Below are 19,994 nucleotides of genomic sequence, written 5' to 3' on the forward strand. Positions count from 1 at the left end.
CTGGGATAAGCTACAGCACCCCCTGCGACCCTTTGAGGATAAGCGGTTCTGAAAATGAATGAATGAATGATGTACCCATGGCTCTGCAAGATTTTTTTCCGCTGGAATGAAGATGATAAAGACTGTACCTTTAAGGTGTTCCTTTATAGCATTCGTCTGGTTCGAGGGTCCCAGCAGGTACCCACACGTGGCAGGCTTAAAGTAGGCCATGTTCTGAACTGGGCATTATTCTGGACTAAATATAGGTGCAATGACACACGTGGATTGAGCTCAGATTAGTGGCAAAAGACCAGAAAAGGAAGATGCAAGTCAAATTCTTTGACCAGGTTTCCACACATAGGTGCATTCATACCTGCCCTGTTTGGGCCGAACCAAATCTAAAAAGTCTATAGTGATCACCTATTGGGCTGGTGTAAATACAACCCATCGAACTCTGTTGTGGACCAAACAGCCGTCCGAGACATCGCCGGTTTAGTCATGTCTAGTTTTTTGGGGGGGAGGAAGGGCCTTTTTTATTTCAGCTTTGACAGTGTACACAGCATGTGTTGCCATACGTAAGCCAGGGAAAAAGGACCTTCTGCAACAACTACATGAGGCAGAAAATTGGCCTTTCGACTTTGCCCTGTCGTCAGCACATTCCGCAAAGGTTTTGATTCGACCATGTGCGCCTAAAACAAAGCGGATTTACGTTATCGTGCGATAACGCGTTTGTGTTGTGATGAGTCACTCAGTTCACAGCTGACCGCGAATGAATCATAACTACGTGACCTCTTGCAAGGTTTATTTATATAACAGATCAAGACCAGCCATGTGACGTAAAAATGTAGTCAAGAAAAGGTAATATTGAAACCGGCTATGGGGAGAGTTAGTGCAGAAAATAGGCAGCCATTAGCCACCAGGCCTCCCTTATGACAAAGAGTAAGTCTAACGTGCCGCACAAACAAGCTATAAATCATCAGTATGTTTTTATTTTGGCCACTTCTAGGAACTAAACCGACACACAGTGAGTAAGCCATGTGATCCTTAAAGGTTAAAGGTCAGTGTATGGGAGGAGAGTAAACGCAGGGTGTTTTACACAATGTGTTCCACACATTAGGATTTCATTCAAAGAACCACTGTCACTGAAATGTTATGCTTTTATTTAAAATGGTCTTGGGATGTTTTAAACAAATTTATAGATTTTTTTCCCCTCAATCTATGTTCATTTGGTGTCTTAATTTATTCCTTCCTGTAGGTTTTACTTGATTACCATTATTTTTTTCTGGATACGTATATGCACACTTAAACAACATCATAGCATATTGCCATCGGAAGTTATGACAAAATCTTCTTTTGCCCAATTTACCTAATGTAGGTATTATATTTCAATTAACGGTGTACAAATTCAAAAACTGGCCAAGACAAATAATTGAAGAAAAAGGGTGAACACAATAACCGCAGCACAGAAGCATAAACAAGTGCAACATGGATTTATTGTCAAACGGATTTGTTAAAATGTGAATTGAGTCTTAATCTCTGCTGTCAATAAAGTGCTGATACAGACCAAGTTGCTCCCGGGAGTTGTACTTTTTTTTTTCCAATTTGAAAGTCTTTCTGTAAGAAAACTAGGGAAATAATGAATGCATTGCAAAATCTTACAAATGATGAAAAAGCCCTTTTTTTCTCTCTGCTCTCCAAAAACAACAAAATTATATATTTATAAAAAAGCGACAATGTGCAAACGTGATCACTCCCAAGGCTATTGTTGGGAATTGAAAAACGCAGGGGCCCATCCTGGAACGCTGTCATCCGAAGGTGGCCATTTTGTGATCAGAAAAAAATTGGAAGTCCTGACGGCAGCGATGAGGTAAACACATATGAGGGATATTGCACAGACAAGTGAATGAAAAACAGTCTCTTTCCAACAGCCTAGCCTGTGCATAGTAGGAGGATAATAAAGCACTTATGGTGTTAGCAGACCCCTCCTTGTCAGCCAAGCTTTGTTAATATAAAGCTTTTCTATTCATTTTTTTAATGACTTGTGTAGAATCCACACCAGCTTTGTAATATTGGTGGGGGGAAAAAGCCGTGATGGTGAATGCTGTTGGCAACCATGTTGATGAAAGGAAGAAAAACAAAAAGACCTGAAGTCCCAGCAAATTTAAAATCTCTTAAGTTCAAATCTGTGTTAATAAATACCATTCAGGTGAAAATGCCAAAAAGTTTTTTTTTCCCTGACGCAAAAAAAAAGGTATTAATCCATGTTATTGATCCAATCCTGTTTGTTCCATTCACTTTGTATTCAAACGGCAACTTTGTAAATAAAATGAAAAAACATCTATTTCCAATTATTATCTGTGGAGCTGCACGAAGGCCTCCAGTTTTTCTGGGATGTTCCCCTGATAGCGGAGGCTGTGCTTGACGATGACCCGGGCGGCCAGGCACTGCAGCGTGGTGTGATTAATGGGTTGCACGACATTCCGAGCCAGCTCTTTTTCGTCCAGGAGCTCGCAGGCCGTCTGCCGGAAGGCATTTGTGCTGTCGAAGTGAGAGCCGCCCGACACCAGCAGGTTCATGATGTCGGAGTGGCCGTTGGACGCGGCTATGTGGAGCGGGCTGGCCGGCGGGAGAAAAACAAAACAAAGGCATCACACACGGTGCTAAGAAAATCACACAAATAAACACTTGGGACAGACCTGTTATCGTCGTCATCTCGACTGTTGACGTCGGCGCCGCACTCCATCAGAATGGCGGTGACGGTGAGCGAGGGGAATTTGCAGACGGGGTAGCGGCCCACGCAGGTAGTGTTGCGGTCGGCGGCCAGGTGGAGCGGGCTGAAGCCGTTTTTGCCACGCGGCTGCATCTTAAGGAACCTGCTCACGAGAGACAAAAATATACACCTCAATTTAGATTTGGAGCAATTTTGAAACACCTCGTTTGTACATAGGTGTTTATAGGGTAAAAAAAAGTTTTGTTGAATTATAGAGCTTCCACTGTACCTATAGATGGTCTCTTTCTTGAAGTGGTCCTGCTCCATGGTGCAGGGCACCTTCTCCAGAAGACAGACAAGGTGCAGGATGATGGATAGCGCTTTGCTGAGCTGGGCGGGATCCGGTGGCAGTGAGCGCCTTTGGCGAACAGCCCGCTCAATCTCCAGCACACTTTTGGAGAGGATACCCATGAGGTCCTCGAAGGAGACAGACGTGCCCAGCAGGCCTTTGGCACGGTCTTGCAGCATGAATGAGAAGAGCTCGGCGAACGACAGCAGGCTGGACGCAGTCATGGGGCTGAGGGGGTCCAGGTTGCTCTGCTGCATGTCCAGAGCGTACTTCCAAAGGTTGATGCACCGCTCGAAATTCCCCGAGTCGGCGTAGACGGCACCGCGGTAGCGGATGTAGTAGGACGTGTCCGGGTGCTGCGGGCCCAGGATTCGCTCACGGATGAGCAAGGCCTGCATGCGCATCTCGTCGGGGTCTGATATGAGCCCGTCCAGTTCCTCCCCATTTGTAACCTGGGAAATGGACACTGGGCTTATTCCTTATATATGGGAGATGTTTTGAGGATATTGTTAGTGGTACCAGTCTAGTAGATTCAACTCCAGCAATTACTAAACACAGTGGTTCCACTACTTGCCAAATGAATTTGTTCCAGAAGTTTTATCGTAACTTGAAAATGTTTGTTTAGTGCCATTTAAAAAAAAATTGGGACAGAATGTGGCATTGAGCACACTCGGAAAACTCGCTCTTCTAGCATACTATCCTTAGGCTTTCGATTCTCTTGTTTCCACGTGACGGTAGTAGCCAGGGCAGCACTAGAAAACTACAATGTCATTATTTTTTCAATGTCAATATCCTGACTTGCCCAACTGCAGTACACTATAAATGATGGATGGGAAATTTTGAGTTTTCAGTTGCTTGTGGCAGGAGTTTAATGACACACCATAAAATCAATCCTACATAACACTAATAACAGTGATACACACCAACTTAACCACAACTGCTTCTTTTAAAAGACTCACCTCCCGGGCATAGTCGTAGGCCATGATCAGCTGATTGGGTTCGGGTTTATGGACCACGCTATTGCTGTCCATATATCTCAAGTCCATTGCTTTCTTCCAGTATTTCAAGGCTCCCAACAGGTCTCTCTTTTTGTCCACGAATGTGGCCCCCAGCAGCTCCAGGGCGTCGATGCGCTCCTTATGGCTCGTCTAAGAGAGACAGAACGTTCAAATTTCAACCTTTGGATAAGATATAAGAGCCGAGGAGCCCTGTCCTGGTAGGCGAGCCTCACCTGGTGGTGTGCTGTCAGGTAGTCGACAATGTTGGTGTGACCCGTGACACTAGCAGATAGGAGCGGCGTCATGCCATAGCCGTCCTGCTCCATGGCTGCCCGGTACTGCAACAACATCCGCATGATCTCTAGGCTACCTGATTCGGCGCAGTCGTGGAGCGCCGTGTTGCCTAAGAGAAGCCCCCAAAATTAAAAACATTAGTCCGGCATAATAAAGGGTAATGGTTTTCTTTTAAGAACCACAGCAGTTGTCGCCTTACCAAAAAGCTCACAAAATATTTGGGGAAAAACTAAGCTCAAAGATTCATAACCAAGACAGCCAACTGCTGTGACCTTGTGATGTTTTCTAAATTTGGGGTTAAGAATGATTTCCCTTCACTAATATGTGAGTACAGATTGTCACATTGTATAAATTGTGTTTAAATCTAAGATAGAGCCACAGCACTTTGTTATAGAGTAAACTGACTATTTCTATATTGAATAGTTTAATACTTTGTTTGAAACAAGATACTTCATGTATACAAGACATGTCATTGAGGGAAATTCTCAGGCTACCAGGTCATGTCACAATAAGCATATTTGACTGCAGCTGGACAGGGATTTCTTAGACTTTGTGTTCACCTCACAGAGTGAATAATGGTTGTTGCATGGCAGCCAAGTTGCGTTAACTGGTAAAACCTGGCAGGACAGGAATTTAAGCCTGTGGGGCATCCTGAGCAAGTCACAACATGAACTATTGAGTGCACTGTACAATTAATATTCTTTCCACTCAACTTATTGACCCTAATTTGTTCACGTGGTATTTGCACTCTATTAGTACTAACTACCGTATATGTTAATCTCTTCAAGACATTTGTTATACATTCTAGGTCCATATTTTTGATGAATTTTACTTCTTGCTAACCCTCTATATAATACACGCTTTGAAGAGAACTGAGAGATGGGGAATTACTCTCAGTATGATCCATTGCAGTTCTAAATTACTGCAAACTACATTTTTAAATCTTACCAGTATCAATCGAACTCTCTGCCAGCTTTCTGTTCCCATACTTAGCTATTCTCAAGGGACAAAGTATCCAAAAGACCATGGCAATGTACCTCAAGTAAACACCATTTTCTATATGTATATATATATATATATTTTTAAGGAGTGCTTAGAACAGGGGTAGGGAACCTATGGCTCGGGAGCCACATGTGGCTCTTTTGATGGGTGCATCTGGCTCTTCGCTAACCTGTGACCTAAAATATGGAAATCGCTGGTGACAGAACTGAGCTATTACATTTAGAACTGATTTAATCTTCTTCTTTATTGCTTTAATCTTCATTTTTTTGCAGTAGACTTCTGGAATGCACCCTCATTGATTAGCAACAGCATAAGAATCTTTTAAAAAATATTCATTTTTTTTCCACTTTAAAAGTGGTGAAATTACAAAAAAAAAATGAAAAGGCACTCGTTTACATGTATGTATTTTGACTTTTAAATTCGTAGTATGGCTCACAAGGAATAACATTGGAAAATATGAATTGTTTGTGGCTCTCTTCGTCAAAAAGGTTCCCGACCCCTGGCTTAGAAGGTTCATTTGGGAGTTCCATTCCCATATGAAATAATAGGGGGTAATCAATTACAATTACAAATGGACCATGATTGCAATGACTTTCTTTGAAGAACTCAACCAGAAATACAAAAAGTCCTTCTTGGATATGACCCAAATACCAACAAGCGTGTGAGATAGTTTATTTTTCCAATGAATCAGCATAAAAATAAGGGGGAGAATATAAGGTTATGTGACGTAACTTGTGTCCAATGGATTGATTGCAACAATAATGCTATTAACAGAACAACTTTGAAAGAGTGCATTTGAGGATTAATGTCAACAAGCCTGCTTGAGATTTAGTAGTTAGGGATGTTCTCGAATAAACCAATGTCTGTGCGGTGAACCCTGCTTACGAGGCCAAAACAATCTCAAGATAGACAAAGGCTGCCTCGGAATGAGGGAGCACTTATTCCTGACAGTGTGATGATAAATGAACGCCATACCACGCATAACTCAAATTACAGGATAACACTACCAACGATGGTAGCAGGCCAATGTGATTTAGAATCTAATCAGACCCCTCCTCTTTGAGGCTAGGCTAATGAGCTGCTCTTGGTGTAAATATATCATAATACTAAAGTGGATGTGTGTGGCATATAGTCCATTGCGTCTTACATATGAAAAATACAGTTCGGTAGATGATGCTTATAGTCGGGAGTGCTTTACAGTCTGGAAATCATTGTATTTCCTATTAAAATACATAATCTGTTGCTCCTTCACACTAAGACTATCATTTCACATAAACTATTGTAATCCCTCTTTGGTAACATTCACTTTTATAAAAAGTCTAAAATGGAAGTCTTTGAATTTCAATTGTTGTAATTCACATCAAGTATGATGAAACATTGAATAGGCACAAATGTCCATGTCCAAATATATGATAGAGTATACTGAATCACCAACATGTGCTTCTGCATTTATCGTTTCCCTTTATCTTATCTTCAATATGAATCATAAAAGTACAAGCGCTTGGCCCCATGAGGTACAGTATTTTTTTTAATGAGCAGCACTGTGTTCATTTGGGCTAATAACTGACTATGGGCAAAAGTACCCACCATGTAAAAAAAAAAAAAAAATTATCAAAAACGTGCATTTTGTGATTGAGTGATATCTTGTTTTTTGCGGATCGTGGGGACCAGAATGCCTTGCGAACCGACAAACCGCAAAGAACAGCAATCAGATAACAGGATAAAACCACTGCTATTGGTATTATTTTTTTGTCAATGTCCATAGGGTGCCTGCGATGATGTGCAGCAAATCAGATCACAGGATAAATCCACTCTCCATAATTGTACTTGGATAACTGACTGTGGATTTGTATAAAGCCCAATTCATGTTTGTCCTTCTTTGAAATGTTCTCCTTTGCGACTACAAAACACTGGCACGGGCACAGCGAATCTACAGTGGAAAAAAGTTACACTTGCAACATGCCCTCTTTCTACAGGAAAAGTAGTGAGAAGTAATTTCCGAGAAACGCTACCAGTAGAACAATTAGGAGAAAAATAATCCATGCCACATGAGGGTAGGCCGCTCTGCAACCCCATCCTAAATTGGTCAACCATGTGAGTCCTAAAATATCCCATGGAAAGCATCCAACTTTGAACATTCCCGGATTTTGGCACCCTTAGCTGATGATGACCATGTAATTGTTTGTCAATAGTTCCTGGTCTTTCACAAAATGTAAAAGCAGTACCAACATAAGTGAGTTGCTAATAGAAATCTATGCTTGATACCTGTGTTGTTCTAAATAAAGTAATTAATAGCCAGTTTCTCATTTGCGTAGACGGAGCTTATTCAGACACACCCAGACTCTTTCTTCCATGACTGTTCATTTTGGTTGGGCTAGTTGTGCAATTGCTTTTCCAATTGTTGTTCCAAATTGGTACACCTGCATGACCACAAAAAGGCGCAGAAGTGAATTAAAGTGTTTTGGAGAGCAGACATGGCCCCTATGGCCTACCCCTGGTGAAGGGTCTACTCGACAGCAATTAGCTAATGTGTTGCGATCTGCGCCACAACTGTCACGTGAAGTCAACAGGGAGAGACTTAAGCGCAACCACCAGCCTAAAGAAAAAGAAACAGTCAAGAAAAAAAACGGGTGATGTTTACAGTAGAATGCATCATTTGTGTGGTTCTGGTGGGGTAACATGCTGCTAAATAAGGTAACACACAGTCACCTCCAAGCACACTACCAGGTGGTCTCTATATCAGTCGATTTCTCGTTATTGGAGCCAGGAGGCATTTTCTCAGCGTGGTTTTAGCATCAGCAAAAATGTATACAAACTGGATGGACAAGGCAAATGATTGAAAAGGGGAGTGAGCGAGTCAATCTACTTGATAGTTTAAAAAGCATCTCCAAACAGAGGCGGAGGTGTGCAACACCCCTGATTTCTGGTCTTAAAAACAACACTGTACCCCTTTGTCCCTTCCAAAGATACTCAATAGCCTCTAACAAATAAACAACGCAGACACATTTGGCCTTCAGGTTGCTCCACGTTCAGTTCCAACTGAATGGAGTATTGACAATGGAGATTCCTAAAATACTGCTGGTGGCTGGCAGAGCGTTTCAGTAAAATATCTTAACAGCTATCGTATATCTTCCCAAAAGAGTGGTTGAGGTACCAGAAGAATGGAAGAATTCATAACCATTTTAAGCTGTTGACAACTGTATTAAAGACTGTAAAAACTACCAAAACTAAGTAAAGCATGTTAAAAAAGGGGGGGTTGGAGGGTTCTGTGTGAAGTAAGTTCAGTGAGATTTACTGCAAGTGTGGGAGGTATTATTTATTTATAAGGGAAAAGTTTATTTAAATTGTGCCAAACAAACCATGCAAGTTTACAAACCCACAAAAAAATCCCTTTTCTTTGATTGTTTTTACTGAACCCTGTTTGCCCTGAAATGTATATTTACAATTTGTGTTTATAGTGCACATATTAATCTAATATAATAGAGATAATCATTGAAGTGTCTAAAATTATTTAATGTTTAATAAATGTTTGAATTATTTTCTCTACAACTTGGCCTCAGTGATGTGGATAAAAGCATTTTCTTTTCAAGAATTATCACAGAATTATTATACTTTGAAGTCACTGTTTGAGAGTTGATTACATTTTAAATTTGTTTTACATTTGGGGGCAAGTAACTGGAGGACCCGTGAAACGTAGTTCATTCATGATTACGATTATGAGAATGCAGGGAGTCTTCGGTTTGCTCGATTCTCCTTTTGGGTACAAAAAGGCAATTAAGCAACTTCGCCTTACCTTTAACACTCTTTCTGTTGACGTCGGCGCCTCTCTCCAACAGGTACTGAGCGATCTCCCTGTGTCCTTTGTAGCAGGAGATCATAAGACACGTATGCCCGTGCCGGTTGGCCACCTCCAGATCGGCCTTGTGCTCCACGAGGTACTTGACGATGTCCAGGTGACCGTCGAAACAGGCCGCCCGGAGCGGCGTGGAGTTGGTCAGCGTCGTGCTGTTCACGGAGGCGCCGTGTCCGAGCAGCGACTGGACCACCTTCAAATGACCGGCGGCCGAAGCGGCCCATAGCGGCGGGGCTCCCTCGATGGTCTCCCCGTCGAAGTTGACCGAGCCGCCGACCTCGACGGGCGCCCGGCAACACTCGAGAAGATACTCCACCAGGTCCAGGTGGCCGTAGCGAGAAGCCATGAGCAGCGGCGTGGCGCCGTTCGTCTTCTCGCCCATCAGCTTGGTCACCTCGCGTACATCTTTGTTCTCCAGGAGCTTTTCGAGCAAGCGGAGCTTCCCGTCTCTGGCCGCGTTGAACACCGCCGTCTTTAAATCCATCTTGGACTTAAAGGGGTTCGTTAGCAGTGGCGAAGGGGAAGGGGGGATCCCCGGGGATCCCCGTCAGAGTTGTGTGCTTGGAAGCAGGTGGAAGGAAGTGGAGCCTTTTGTTCACAGCTTGACTCGATGAAGCAGCTGGATCTCAGTTGTTCGCTTAATAAACCGAACGCCGCTCCATCACCCGACTCATACTTCGATACCGAATGGTTTATTTTTAACTCTTTGTCCCGGCAAGCCCAACTTCCTCAAACTAGCCAGCTAGCCCAACTAGCTTGGCCTTAGCCTAGCCTTGCCTGTCTCCGGCTCCCCTTTCTGGTCTCTCTCTTAAAAAACTCACCGCGAGAAATGTTTCCAGCAGCCAGAAGCACGGCCTCCGTTCGAGCTTCTTCCCGATGCATTACTCATGTGATGCCGAGTGTGGTATTCCCCCGAGGGCCGAGGAGGGAGGAAAGGGGAAATCCACCTCCAACGCCGACCACAATAACAACAAGCGCTTTATCGTAACCTTCTCCGGAACACTCTCTCGACGTCGTTCGCTACCCTTTCACTCGGCGAAAGAAAAACGAGTTGGCCAATAAGTAAATCAGTCACGAGTGATAGACGTAGAGCCGGACAAAGATCTCAGCCCCGAAAATAAGCGGGTGTTGACGTCGGTGAGGTAAACAGGGGAAGGTGGCAGTCCTCCCACGTCCTCGCCAGATGATCACGACTTTTGCTTATGTCGAATCGCAGAACAGAGAACGGTGCTCCCCCTTTTCTCTACTCCGTCGTTTGATTGGCGTTCCGTGCTTCCAATGGGACCGAACTCAAAGCTTTTTTAGAACGAGAGTTGCGACACTCCCATAAGGACCCATTGTGCGCTTTTACTTCCTGTCTACGGAACCTCGAATAGTTCCTAATATCTCTTCGATGGGGACGGGTATCGTGCCATTCTTTTGAGTGCGTAATAAGTTGATTAAATGTTTAAATTTTCAACTATCCATATTTTATCAGATGCTCCGTCCCAAAAATCAAACTAATCGGGGTGGATTTGAAAACACCGGGTTCTGTAGACGGATCTCGCGCTGCCCTCTGCAGGACAAACGAAGCATAGCCAGGGAATTACTGTAGAGAAAATTCTTTTTCAAATTGATAGGCGGTGTTAACCATTAAATAACCATTTTTTTCTTGAAATTATGTTAATATCTTTGAATATGGCATGCAGAAAAACCTTGCGTTTAGCCAGCATTGTTGCATTTCTTAGCTTTAACACTAGAGTGAGACAGTTAAACAGTTTTTCTCAGGTCAACAATCGCAAGCGAACATGTTGAAATAAATATTTTAAAAATTTGATTTTTTCATTTGTCATATACTGTAGACTTATTCAATATTGGTAATAATTAGGTCCCCCCATACATGTCATAAAGCCCCTCAATACTGAAGTCTGATTCACATTTGTTTCGCAATATTGCCACCAATGCTATTTGGTTGCACAGAAAAAATATATAATAAATATAGCATACATTTCATAATTATTTAATAAACTACATTCACACTAAGTATATTTTGAATGATGAGTTTATTCAGTCACTCCAATAACTTAACCCATTCATTGAGTGTCCTTGGAATTGTTTAAAAAAAAACCTCAGTGCACAGTGTTGTAACACTGACATAAAAAGTAAGGTTCTACACTTATATTGAAAGATTAATTTTAAAGGGCCACGTTATAATACAGAGGACTAACTCTAGGCATAATTATGAGGTTTAAAACATGAATATGAAGGAGGTTGGGAAAACATTTTGGTTTGGGAATAATTGTAAGCCAACCAGGATAGCCAAGAAGCCACTTAACCTGTAACATACTGAAATATATAGATTGTCACAAAAATGCTGAAATAACATCTAACTAAGTTGTAAACCTCAGGACATATAATGTGCCTTCTTCCTTTTGTTGAACAAATATTTACAGGTGGTCACTTTTGATTGAGAGCATTTTTGGGTCAAACACTCATGCTCTCATGCTGCTAAATTTACCTCAATCCTGTGTTACCTTTATTTAATAAACTCCTAGGCAGTCCGAGTGAAAATGGCAAACAAATCCAAAAGACAACATTAAAAAAAGAACACAAAAAACAGAGGATTACAAATACTGAAGGGGCTCGCTTTTGCCACCTGTGTTCAGTAGATTTCTTAAAAGCACAATCATTTGCTTTACCACCAATCAAATCCATGTAAAGGACTCATTTGCAGAGAGTTGAGTTTAAACAGCAGCTGAACAAAATATGATCCAAATCTTTCTGCTGTTCTAATCCGCTCTTTGAAAATAAGTCATGTGTGTGTGTGTGTGTGTGCGTTATGATCCAACACGGGTGGTGGTCGTCTTCTTATCGGAGAAGAAGCTTCGGAGTAGAACCACCTGGCTGATGCTGACCACCAGCAGGACCAGAGCCTCACCGATGGACCAGAAGGCCACGCGTGTGTTCAGGTCCTCGGCGCGGCTGCGTCCTTGCGCCTCACGTAAGCGGAAGTGCGTCTGGTAGTCGATGACTGACTTGAGGGCCTCGTGGATTGTAACGCAGGCTGACTCGAGCTGTAAAATCCAATTAGGATATTTTGAAATTGGATTCAAGACACTTGGGATAGGGTACATCTCAAACCCTTAGAAGAACAGGTACAGTAGAAAATTGATGAGTGGTTATGAACTCACGTGGGTGAGAGCAGTGGCCCTGTTCTCATTGGGGAAGAGTGGTGGATCCTCCCCAACTTGGAAGTCAAAGTAGACAGTCTTGTGCGTGAAAGTGGAGAACTCGTTGCTGAAGCAGAACTTGTACGTGCCATCCTTGGCTGCGGTGAACGTGAAGCTATCATATTGTTTTTTCATCTCCTTGTAGAGTGTTGTGCCATCTGGATCTTCCAGGCGGCAGTCTACATCGTAATGTCCCCCTGTCACCACCTGTCAAAAAGGGACATTTGCATATTTTTTTTGTGTTTCTTGAAAAGGTACCAACGGGGCTCACTTTAATAACATTTGTCATTTAATGGTTAGATTATTTCCCCTGAATGAACATTTCTGCCATTGGGCCAGTATCAGCAAAACTTATCTAGAAAAAAAAACGTAGGTCAAATCGGACGTAAAAATAAAAACATTAAAAAAACAGTATTGGGGACATCCTAAGTTACTAACATTGAAAAGACTTATGTCTATATTTAGATTTTTTTTCGACACAATAAAAATAACTGAGCAACCACTTTGACAAGTGATTTAATATTTTTTTCTCAAATTAAAAACAACAAAGTGGGTGTGACCTTAATTGTTGCACGTGACCTAAAAATTAAATATATAAAGCACACCTTCCATCTCAGACACATTCTGGAAGAACCTGTTTAAAATTGATTCAATCACGTTTCTGCATCACTTTGTATTACCTATCCTTGGTGATTAAGCATTTATTTCGGAGCGCTTTGAACAGCAGGTTAGTCCAATTTTGGAAGTTAGATGCGATGTATTAGGTGGGGGAACACGTTGACTTTAACAGCAGAAATCGTCTTAAACCGAGGACTAGTAACGCTCGGTGCTGTATATTTGCCTTAAACGAAGTCTACACACCTGGAATTCCAGAGTACACTTGGTTTGGGTAGTGATTTCTTCGTAGAAGCATTGCTTGGCATTGTCAGGAAGCTCGAACGTAAGCTCGGAGCCAAGCGCCAAGCCGCACAGAAGGAGCTGGGCCCAAAGCACCTGCAATACCACTCGCAAAGAGCCGTACATTGTCTTTCAAAATCAAGAAAGACGAGGAACCTGTGAGGAAGAGAGCAGACGTGACGTTGAGGAAAGAACTTAGCCAAAATGTTGATAGGGTGAGCGAACCCGGAATTTATCATGAGCGGCGAGTTAGCTCAATGCTAACCGACAGGCTGTCTAGCCCAAGTGCCACAAAAAAGGAAAGCGCCACTCGTAAGACTAACAACGGCGCATACATTAAGCATTTATCATTTAAGAAACGCTAACGTAAAATAATATATTTATTTTTCAACACTTGGTTACTGTCAATAATATCGGCTCACCTCAAGAGTGCCTCACCCGGATGCGACTAATTCTAGGCAACGTTATTACAAGCAGGAAATGCCCATTGGCTGTCATTTGGTAAAAGCCCAGCCTGTGCCCCTCTCCCATTGGTCGTAAAAGGGTAACTAAAGGTCTACGTAAATTTTTGTCATTTGACAATTTTCGTCAAGCATATCGCGGTCCGTAGTTGATGTGAATTATTTGTTTATGAAATCGACGTGTTACCGTACTGTGTCAAAATGCTAATTTGAAACCACAAATTCCTCTTCTTTGGGCCCTAATAATTGTAAAGATTACATACAAATTATATAGGTATTGGTCATCTTAATCCTCTACTTTCACCCTAAATCTGACTAACTAGAATTGTTATTGTTCACCTTTCATTTAGTAATTCATTTTTTTTTCAAAGGCTCACGGGGGGTGCGGGAGCTTATCCAAGCAAACTATGGGTACCAGGCAGGGGAAATCCTTAACTGTTGACCAGCCAATCACAAGGCACAATGAGACAAACAAACGTTCTCAGATAGGGGAAATTTAGAGTGTTCAACCAACCTACCATGCATGCATTTAGGGATGTATGGGAGAAACTCGAGTACCCAAATAAAATCCACATAAGGCTAGGGAGAACATGAACAGAACACTCCACACAGGAAGGTCGGAACCCACTGGGCATTGTACCCTCGAGCCCAGAACTTCAGGTCGATGCACAAACCACACTTCCATCTAGCCATTTTTCCATCATAATGAATAAATTTATTCTTAATCCATTTCTTTCTTTCACCTTTTAATTTTCAAACATGTATATTTTCTTAAATAATCGTTCAATTCTTTTACCATTTTTTTTGTTTTCAACCCATTTCAACTTCATCTATCCTTAAGTACTTTTTTTCATATCTGGCAAACCAAAATCATTATATTCCCACTGAATGAATGCTTCTGAACTTCCCCCAACTCTGTTTTACCCAAATAATTATATTAAATTTTAACTTCATCTTGGTTTTATTTTTCTCCCAAATCTATTTTCAACCAAAATTGATGTTGTTTTCCTTTAATCCATCTTTCAGTTTTGACCAAAATCATTCAATTTCATCAAATCCATTGTATAAACGTATATAAAACACAAATTCAAGTGTCTGGAGAACCTGGTGACACGCCTCGTTTGACCCATATAATTCAACTCTCGCGAGAGCTAAACCGAGCGAGATTACCGCGCTGGGAGGAACTGGCGAGACAAAACAAAAGCCACACATCACAGACCCAAAATTTCAACCACCGGGCGCCGGTCGCTTGCTATTTTCATATTCCTCACTTGTCACCCTTCCCCTTCGAATTCATATCTTCAACATATAGCTAAATCATGCCGAGTAGTACATCTTTGCTGGAGGCCGAGGAGGGAGAATCGGAGGTCCCGCCGCCGCCACTTGTGCACGCTTTCACCGGTATGGGCCTAGACGAGCCGCTCGCCTCTCAAAGCCAGGCAGCTGTCGAGCATACGGATGAATGCCCAGCCTTGTACCACCACCACCACAAGCAGTTCATCCCGGCGCCCCGTTATAACATCCTCGGCACGGTCCTCGACTTAAAGCCGCTGCACCGTCGACCGACTTCGGGAAACGAAGGAACAGTCACGCCCGAGGACGAGGACTTACAAGCTCCGACCACGTCGGGTAGCCCGTTGCTACCGCAGGCCCATCAATACGTGCATCCTTCGGGGCCAGGCGGTTCTGTGATGCCGTCCGCCCTGGATCAAGTGGAAACGGTGTTACTTTACAACGGAGAAGAGCGGGTGGAAGACGCCGGTTTATACTGCGGAGAACCCGGCGGCGGCGCAGGCTGCTACGAGGCCGAGGCGTTGATGCTGGCTCGCCGCAAAAGTGTCAACACCACCGAATGCGTGGAGGTGCCGAGTTCTGAGCATGTTGCGGAGATCGTGGGCCGACAGGGTGAGACTTTCTGGAAAAGTTGTCCTTTAAAACACAACCATGTGCGAAATGTTGCTTATGTTGGACCGTGTTGCTGCAGGTCGAGTGAGCTAACTTTAAGCCTGCCCTTTTGTTGTGGCATAGACCATCTTACGAAACCGTTTTTATACGCCTTTATTTGAGTTTAAGGTATTTTCCCCGTTTTGTTGGATTAGTTTCTGATGCTGGAGTTTGTTTTGGGCGTATTGGTTGAACATGACCTGTAGTTTTCAGCTCATTTTTGACGTGAAGCATTAGCTCGAGTGCGGCTAGCCTAGCTTCGCCACAAAGTGGGTCAGCCCAGCGCCACTCGACTTGAAAGAGCCTCAAATGAAAGCTTTTTTTTTTTTAAGTTTTGACTTTTTCCACGAAGGACACAAACGATCACGTGAGCCGTTTTTCTCCTCACTGCTCAACTGGTATTGAAAATTACATGAACGAATTTCTTCAATTGAAAGTTATAAAAGGTTAGCTTTAATAGCACTAGACATCCTATCCATTTGACTAGGAAAAGGTTGGACGCACATGGCAGTTATTGGTATTCATGATCATCCACTGACAGCCCCCCAGTGAACAAGTAAAATACAAATGTATTGTAAACTATGTTAAACAAAATTAACCTGGTGGTGGTTAGCGCGCTGGCCTCACAGTTCTGGGGTTGAGGTTTCGATTCCAGGTCCGTCCTCTCTTTGTGGAGTTTACATAATTTCCCAGTGGCTGCATGGGTTCTCTCTGGGTACTTTGGTTTTCCTCCCACATCCCAAAAATATTCATTTTAGGCGGGCAGAACGCACTATAAATTGTCCCTAATTGTGCCCTATGATTGGCTACTAACCAATTCAGGGTCCCCCTTCCTACTGCTGATAGTTTTGCTGAGAGGCTCCAGCACCTGCAGCCTTTGCTGTACTGAAAATGAATGAATCAATTAAATTTTTGTGTTGAAAAAAGTGTACTATACGCCATTTTATCTCTTTTTTTTTCCTTTTTATAAATATATAGTGATTTTTGCTTTCCATTAACAAATACCATTTTGTGTTTCTTACACACAGGCTGTAAGATTAAAGCGCTCCGAGCCAAGACCAACACCTACATCAAGACGCCTGTGAGGGGCGAGAAGCCAATTTTTGTTGTGACGGGACGCAAGGAGGATGTGTGTGTGGCCAAGCGGGAGATCCTGTCGGCAGCTGAGCACTTCTCCCTCATCCGGGCCACCCGGAGCAAAGCGGGCTCTCTGGCGGTCGCTTCTGGGCCAGGGATTCCTGCACTGCCTGGACAAACCACAATTCAGGTAATAGTGTGTAACTCTTGAATTCTCTCATTTCAGAATTATTTGATGAGGTTTGGCTTTTATAAAATGCTATCTATTGACTTGTTTCCCCTCCCTGTGCAGGTGCGGGTGCCATATTGCGTTGTAGGGTTGGTCGTGGGTCCGAAAGGTACGTATGTTCTTCTATGTTACAAAGGATCTCCCTTAAAAAAATACGAACTAAAATAAAAGTAGGGTAGTGCTTGTATTAACAGTTGCCCAATATGAGTTGAGGTCAGGTTTGCCCTCCTGAAACCACTCTACTCTATTTAAGTGAGCTTTTGTTGTTGTTTTTTGTTTAAGGGGCGACCATTAAGCGAATCCAGCAGCAGACACACACCTACATCGTGACACCGAGTCGTGATAAAGAGCCAGTTTTTGAGGTGACCGGCATGCCCGAGAACGTGGACCACGCCCGCGAGGAGATCGAGGCGCACATTGCAATGCGCACGGGCGCCTGCGGCGGTGGCGCCAAAGTGGCCGGCAGCGACGACAACGACTTCCAGTTTAATGGCACAGACGTCAGCTTCGACAACGTCGGCGAAGCCGGGTGGCTCCGTGCGGGAGGCCTCCTTCCGGCCAATCCGGACGCCGCGCGGCGAACCAACGCGGGCGGCGGCGGAATTCGCATGTCTTCCTCCTACCGCAACGACAGCTCCAGCTCGCTGGGCAGTGGCTCTAGCTCGAACGACTCCTTCTACGGCGGAGGCAGCACCAATCGCATGGCTGACTTCAGCCCTATTTGCTCATTCAACGCCAATTCTAACAACAACAACAACACTCACGACAACCCGGTCGCCACAAGCTTCTGGTTTGGTGACGGCCTGCCCCCCGCAGGCTCTGAGGAGACTGTTGTGCCAGCAGGCTGGAACTCCTCAGCAGGATTCGAACCTCTGACCATCTCCACAAGCCGACTGTCCCACTCCGGTACACCGCCGCATATCTGGAGCCCCTTTGTGGACCACCAAAGTCTTCAGGCCTTGGATGCACATCCTGTTCAGGTAGGTGATTTTCATTATCAGCTTTAATTCTGGAAAACAAAAATCAGCCATTTTGTTTTTCTTGAGACATTTCGATTTTACAATTTTTCTGTTTGTGATTGCAGACGAGTCAGCCCGGGACGCCCCGCCTCTCGCCGACCTTCACCGGGGTGGACGCCCTGGAGCACCCCCAGGCGCCGCAAACGCATCTCATCCCTTTCGGCGCCCACCGCCCACCATCTTACTGCTCGCCATTCTCTTCCTCCGGCGACAGCTCGTCGTCATCGCCGCCCGAGGCCTCCCTCTCGTGCATCCGTTGCGCCGACGGCCGGGCCGTGGCCGCCCTGGTGCCCTGCGGCCACAACCTCTTCTGTCTGGAGTGTGCCGCCCAGATTTGCCGGGGCCCCGACGCCGCCTGCCCCGTGTGCCTGTCGCCCGTGACCCGGGCCCTCCGACTGCGCAATGTCTAACCGGCGGACGTCCAAATCCTTAAATGTAGCAACCGGAAAATGTTTTAGCCGCCGTATCTGTTGGAATTCGCAGCCGTCTCTCGCGAGCGCCATCAGCCGGTAGGGGCGCCGGTGCTGATGTTTACAAAGGGCCCCGATCGTATTAGCCAGTGGTATTATACATTCATGCATTACATACCAAAGCGGCATGAAAACCCGCCTTTTTTTCTTAACACTCCACAGGACGACACCATAGCGGTGCTAATGTTTTGATTCCCCAGCTCACTGTCGGGCCACTACATACGCCAGGATCCAAATCGCTTACGAATCAAACTCGTGCCTGAGATTGAATTTTGAAAAACAAAAACAGTTCGCTGTTTAAACTACAAAAACGTGGCCTTTTTTTTGACTGATGTAATGTACACATCGGCGTTTTGTCTTAACCATGCAATTGTTTTTTTGTTTGTTTTTATTTTTTGGAGCAGGCAACAGGTCCTTTGTGCTAACATTCCTTTAACGAAAACTGCTGTAAATTTCGGAACAGCCCCTTGAATGTTCTTAACAAAAAACAACTAATATAGGACTTTGATTTCCTCGTATTGCTACCGGCCCTATGCAAGAGTCCACTTGAGTTGGAGGAAAGAACGTTTTGATGGTACAAACCCAGTTAGCGGCTCACCTTTTGGTCCATTCCTCAAACCCCGACTATAAAAATCATCTCATGTCTTTGAATTAACGGACTGCTGTTGGGTCACCTGGAACTTAGACACTACATCACTAAGATTCAGTTTTTCGTGTAGATTTTATTTGATTTCTTAGAGACTTGCTTTTTTTTTTTGCATTAGTCGTGCAAAAAAAAAGGCGCCAGGTTTTCCCCTTCTTATCTATAGTCCGTCCTTTTTTTATGTCTTTGTTTCTTCGGTGAGGTTGAATGCAATATACACGATCAACCCTCAACTTACTGTATTATATTATTGTTGTTAAGGACTGAGATATACAGAATGTTTTTATTTTGTTACATTTCATAATCTATATATCTCGATAAAGTATATTCCAGTGTTTACAATAAGATTTACATTTTTCTATTTTTTTTTTCTCCCTTGCCCAGGCGATAAACACAAAATGAAGACTTTGCAATGCTTTATCCGCTTGTAGTTTAGTTTTTCGTCGAAATGCCTCCACTGAAATACGGAATGTCCGCGCACAAGCATGCCTACGTTTAATTCAAAATAGAAACTGCCGAAGAACGAAGCTGCCTGCTAATGCGTGTTTAAGATATGGACATTTGTTTTCTCTGTAGCTGATTTTTTTCTGTGTGTGCTAAATTTAATACTTTATGTATTTGTAGGGAGAAAGTCTTACGGCATATAATAAGATCTCAATTCTCAATAGGGTGGAGACCGGAGATTAAAAAGAAAAATAGCAAGATTATATTTTATAAATGGGCCTTTTAAGTTATTGCGGCCAAAGCACTGATATTATATATATATATATATTTGCTGTAAAGAGAATTTTAAGAGTTTTATTTTTCTGATATTAAAGTTACTTAATAAAGACGGTTTCTTTTTAAAGCCATATTGAGAA

General features: G+C 43.4%; 3 protein-coding genes across 3 annotated transcripts; 1 reads left to right on the forward strand and 2 right to left on the reverse strand.

Moving 5' to 3' along the window:
* Positions 1-1,454: 1,454 nt before the first annotated feature.
* fem1c (fem-1 homolog c) lies at positions 1,455-10,525 on the reverse strand. The gene is made up of 6 exons (XM_077601237.1): positions 9,126-10,525; positions 4,270-4,439; positions 3,998-4,186; positions 2,979-3,490; positions 2,676-2,852; positions 1,455-2,595 (listed from the first exon to the last, which is right to left on the reverse strand). Exons 1-6 carry the CDS (start codon positions 9,667-9,669, stop codon positions 2,331-2,333), a joined length of 1,857 nt encoding a protein of 618 aa, XP_077457363.1. The 5' UTR covers positions 9,670-10,525; the 3' UTR covers positions 1,455-2,330.
* A 683-nt stretch (positions 10,526-11,208) lies between these two features.
* tmed7 (transmembrane p24 trafficking protein 7) lies at positions 11,209-13,845 on the reverse strand. Its single transcript, XM_077601512.1, has 4 exons — positions 13,714-13,845; positions 13,256-13,447; positions 12,356-12,601; positions 11,209-12,238 (listed from the first exon to the last, which is right to left on the reverse strand). Exons 2-4 carry the CDS (start codon positions 13,415-13,417, stop codon positions 12,002-12,004), a joined length of 645 nt encoding a protein of 214 aa, XP_077457638.1. The 5' UTR covers positions 13,418-13,447; positions 13,714-13,845; the 3' UTR covers positions 11,209-12,001.
* Positions 13,846-14,909: 1,064 nt separating this feature from the next.
* Positions 14,910-19,985, forward strand: LOC144075049 (RNA-binding protein MEX3B-like). The gene is made up of 5 exons (XM_077601841.1): positions 14,910-15,657; positions 16,725-16,963; positions 17,066-17,111; positions 17,285-17,982; positions 18,087-19,985. The coding sequence occupies exons 1-5, from the start codon at positions 15,072-15,074 to the stop codon at positions 18,429-18,431; spliced, it is 1,914 nt and encodes a 637-aa protein (XP_077457967.1). The 5' UTR covers positions 14,910-15,071; the 3' UTR covers positions 18,432-19,985.
* The last annotated feature ends 9 nt before the right edge of the window (positions 19,986-19,994 follow it).

Source organism: Stigmatopora argus, chromosome 5 (genome assembly GCF_051989625.1).
Source record: "Stigmatopora argus isolate UIUO_Sarg chromosome 5, RoL_Sarg_1.0, whole genome shotgun sequence".
NCBI classification, from domain to species: Eukaryota; Metazoa; Chordata; class Actinopteri; order Syngnathiformes; family Syngnathidae; genus Stigmatopora; species Stigmatopora argus.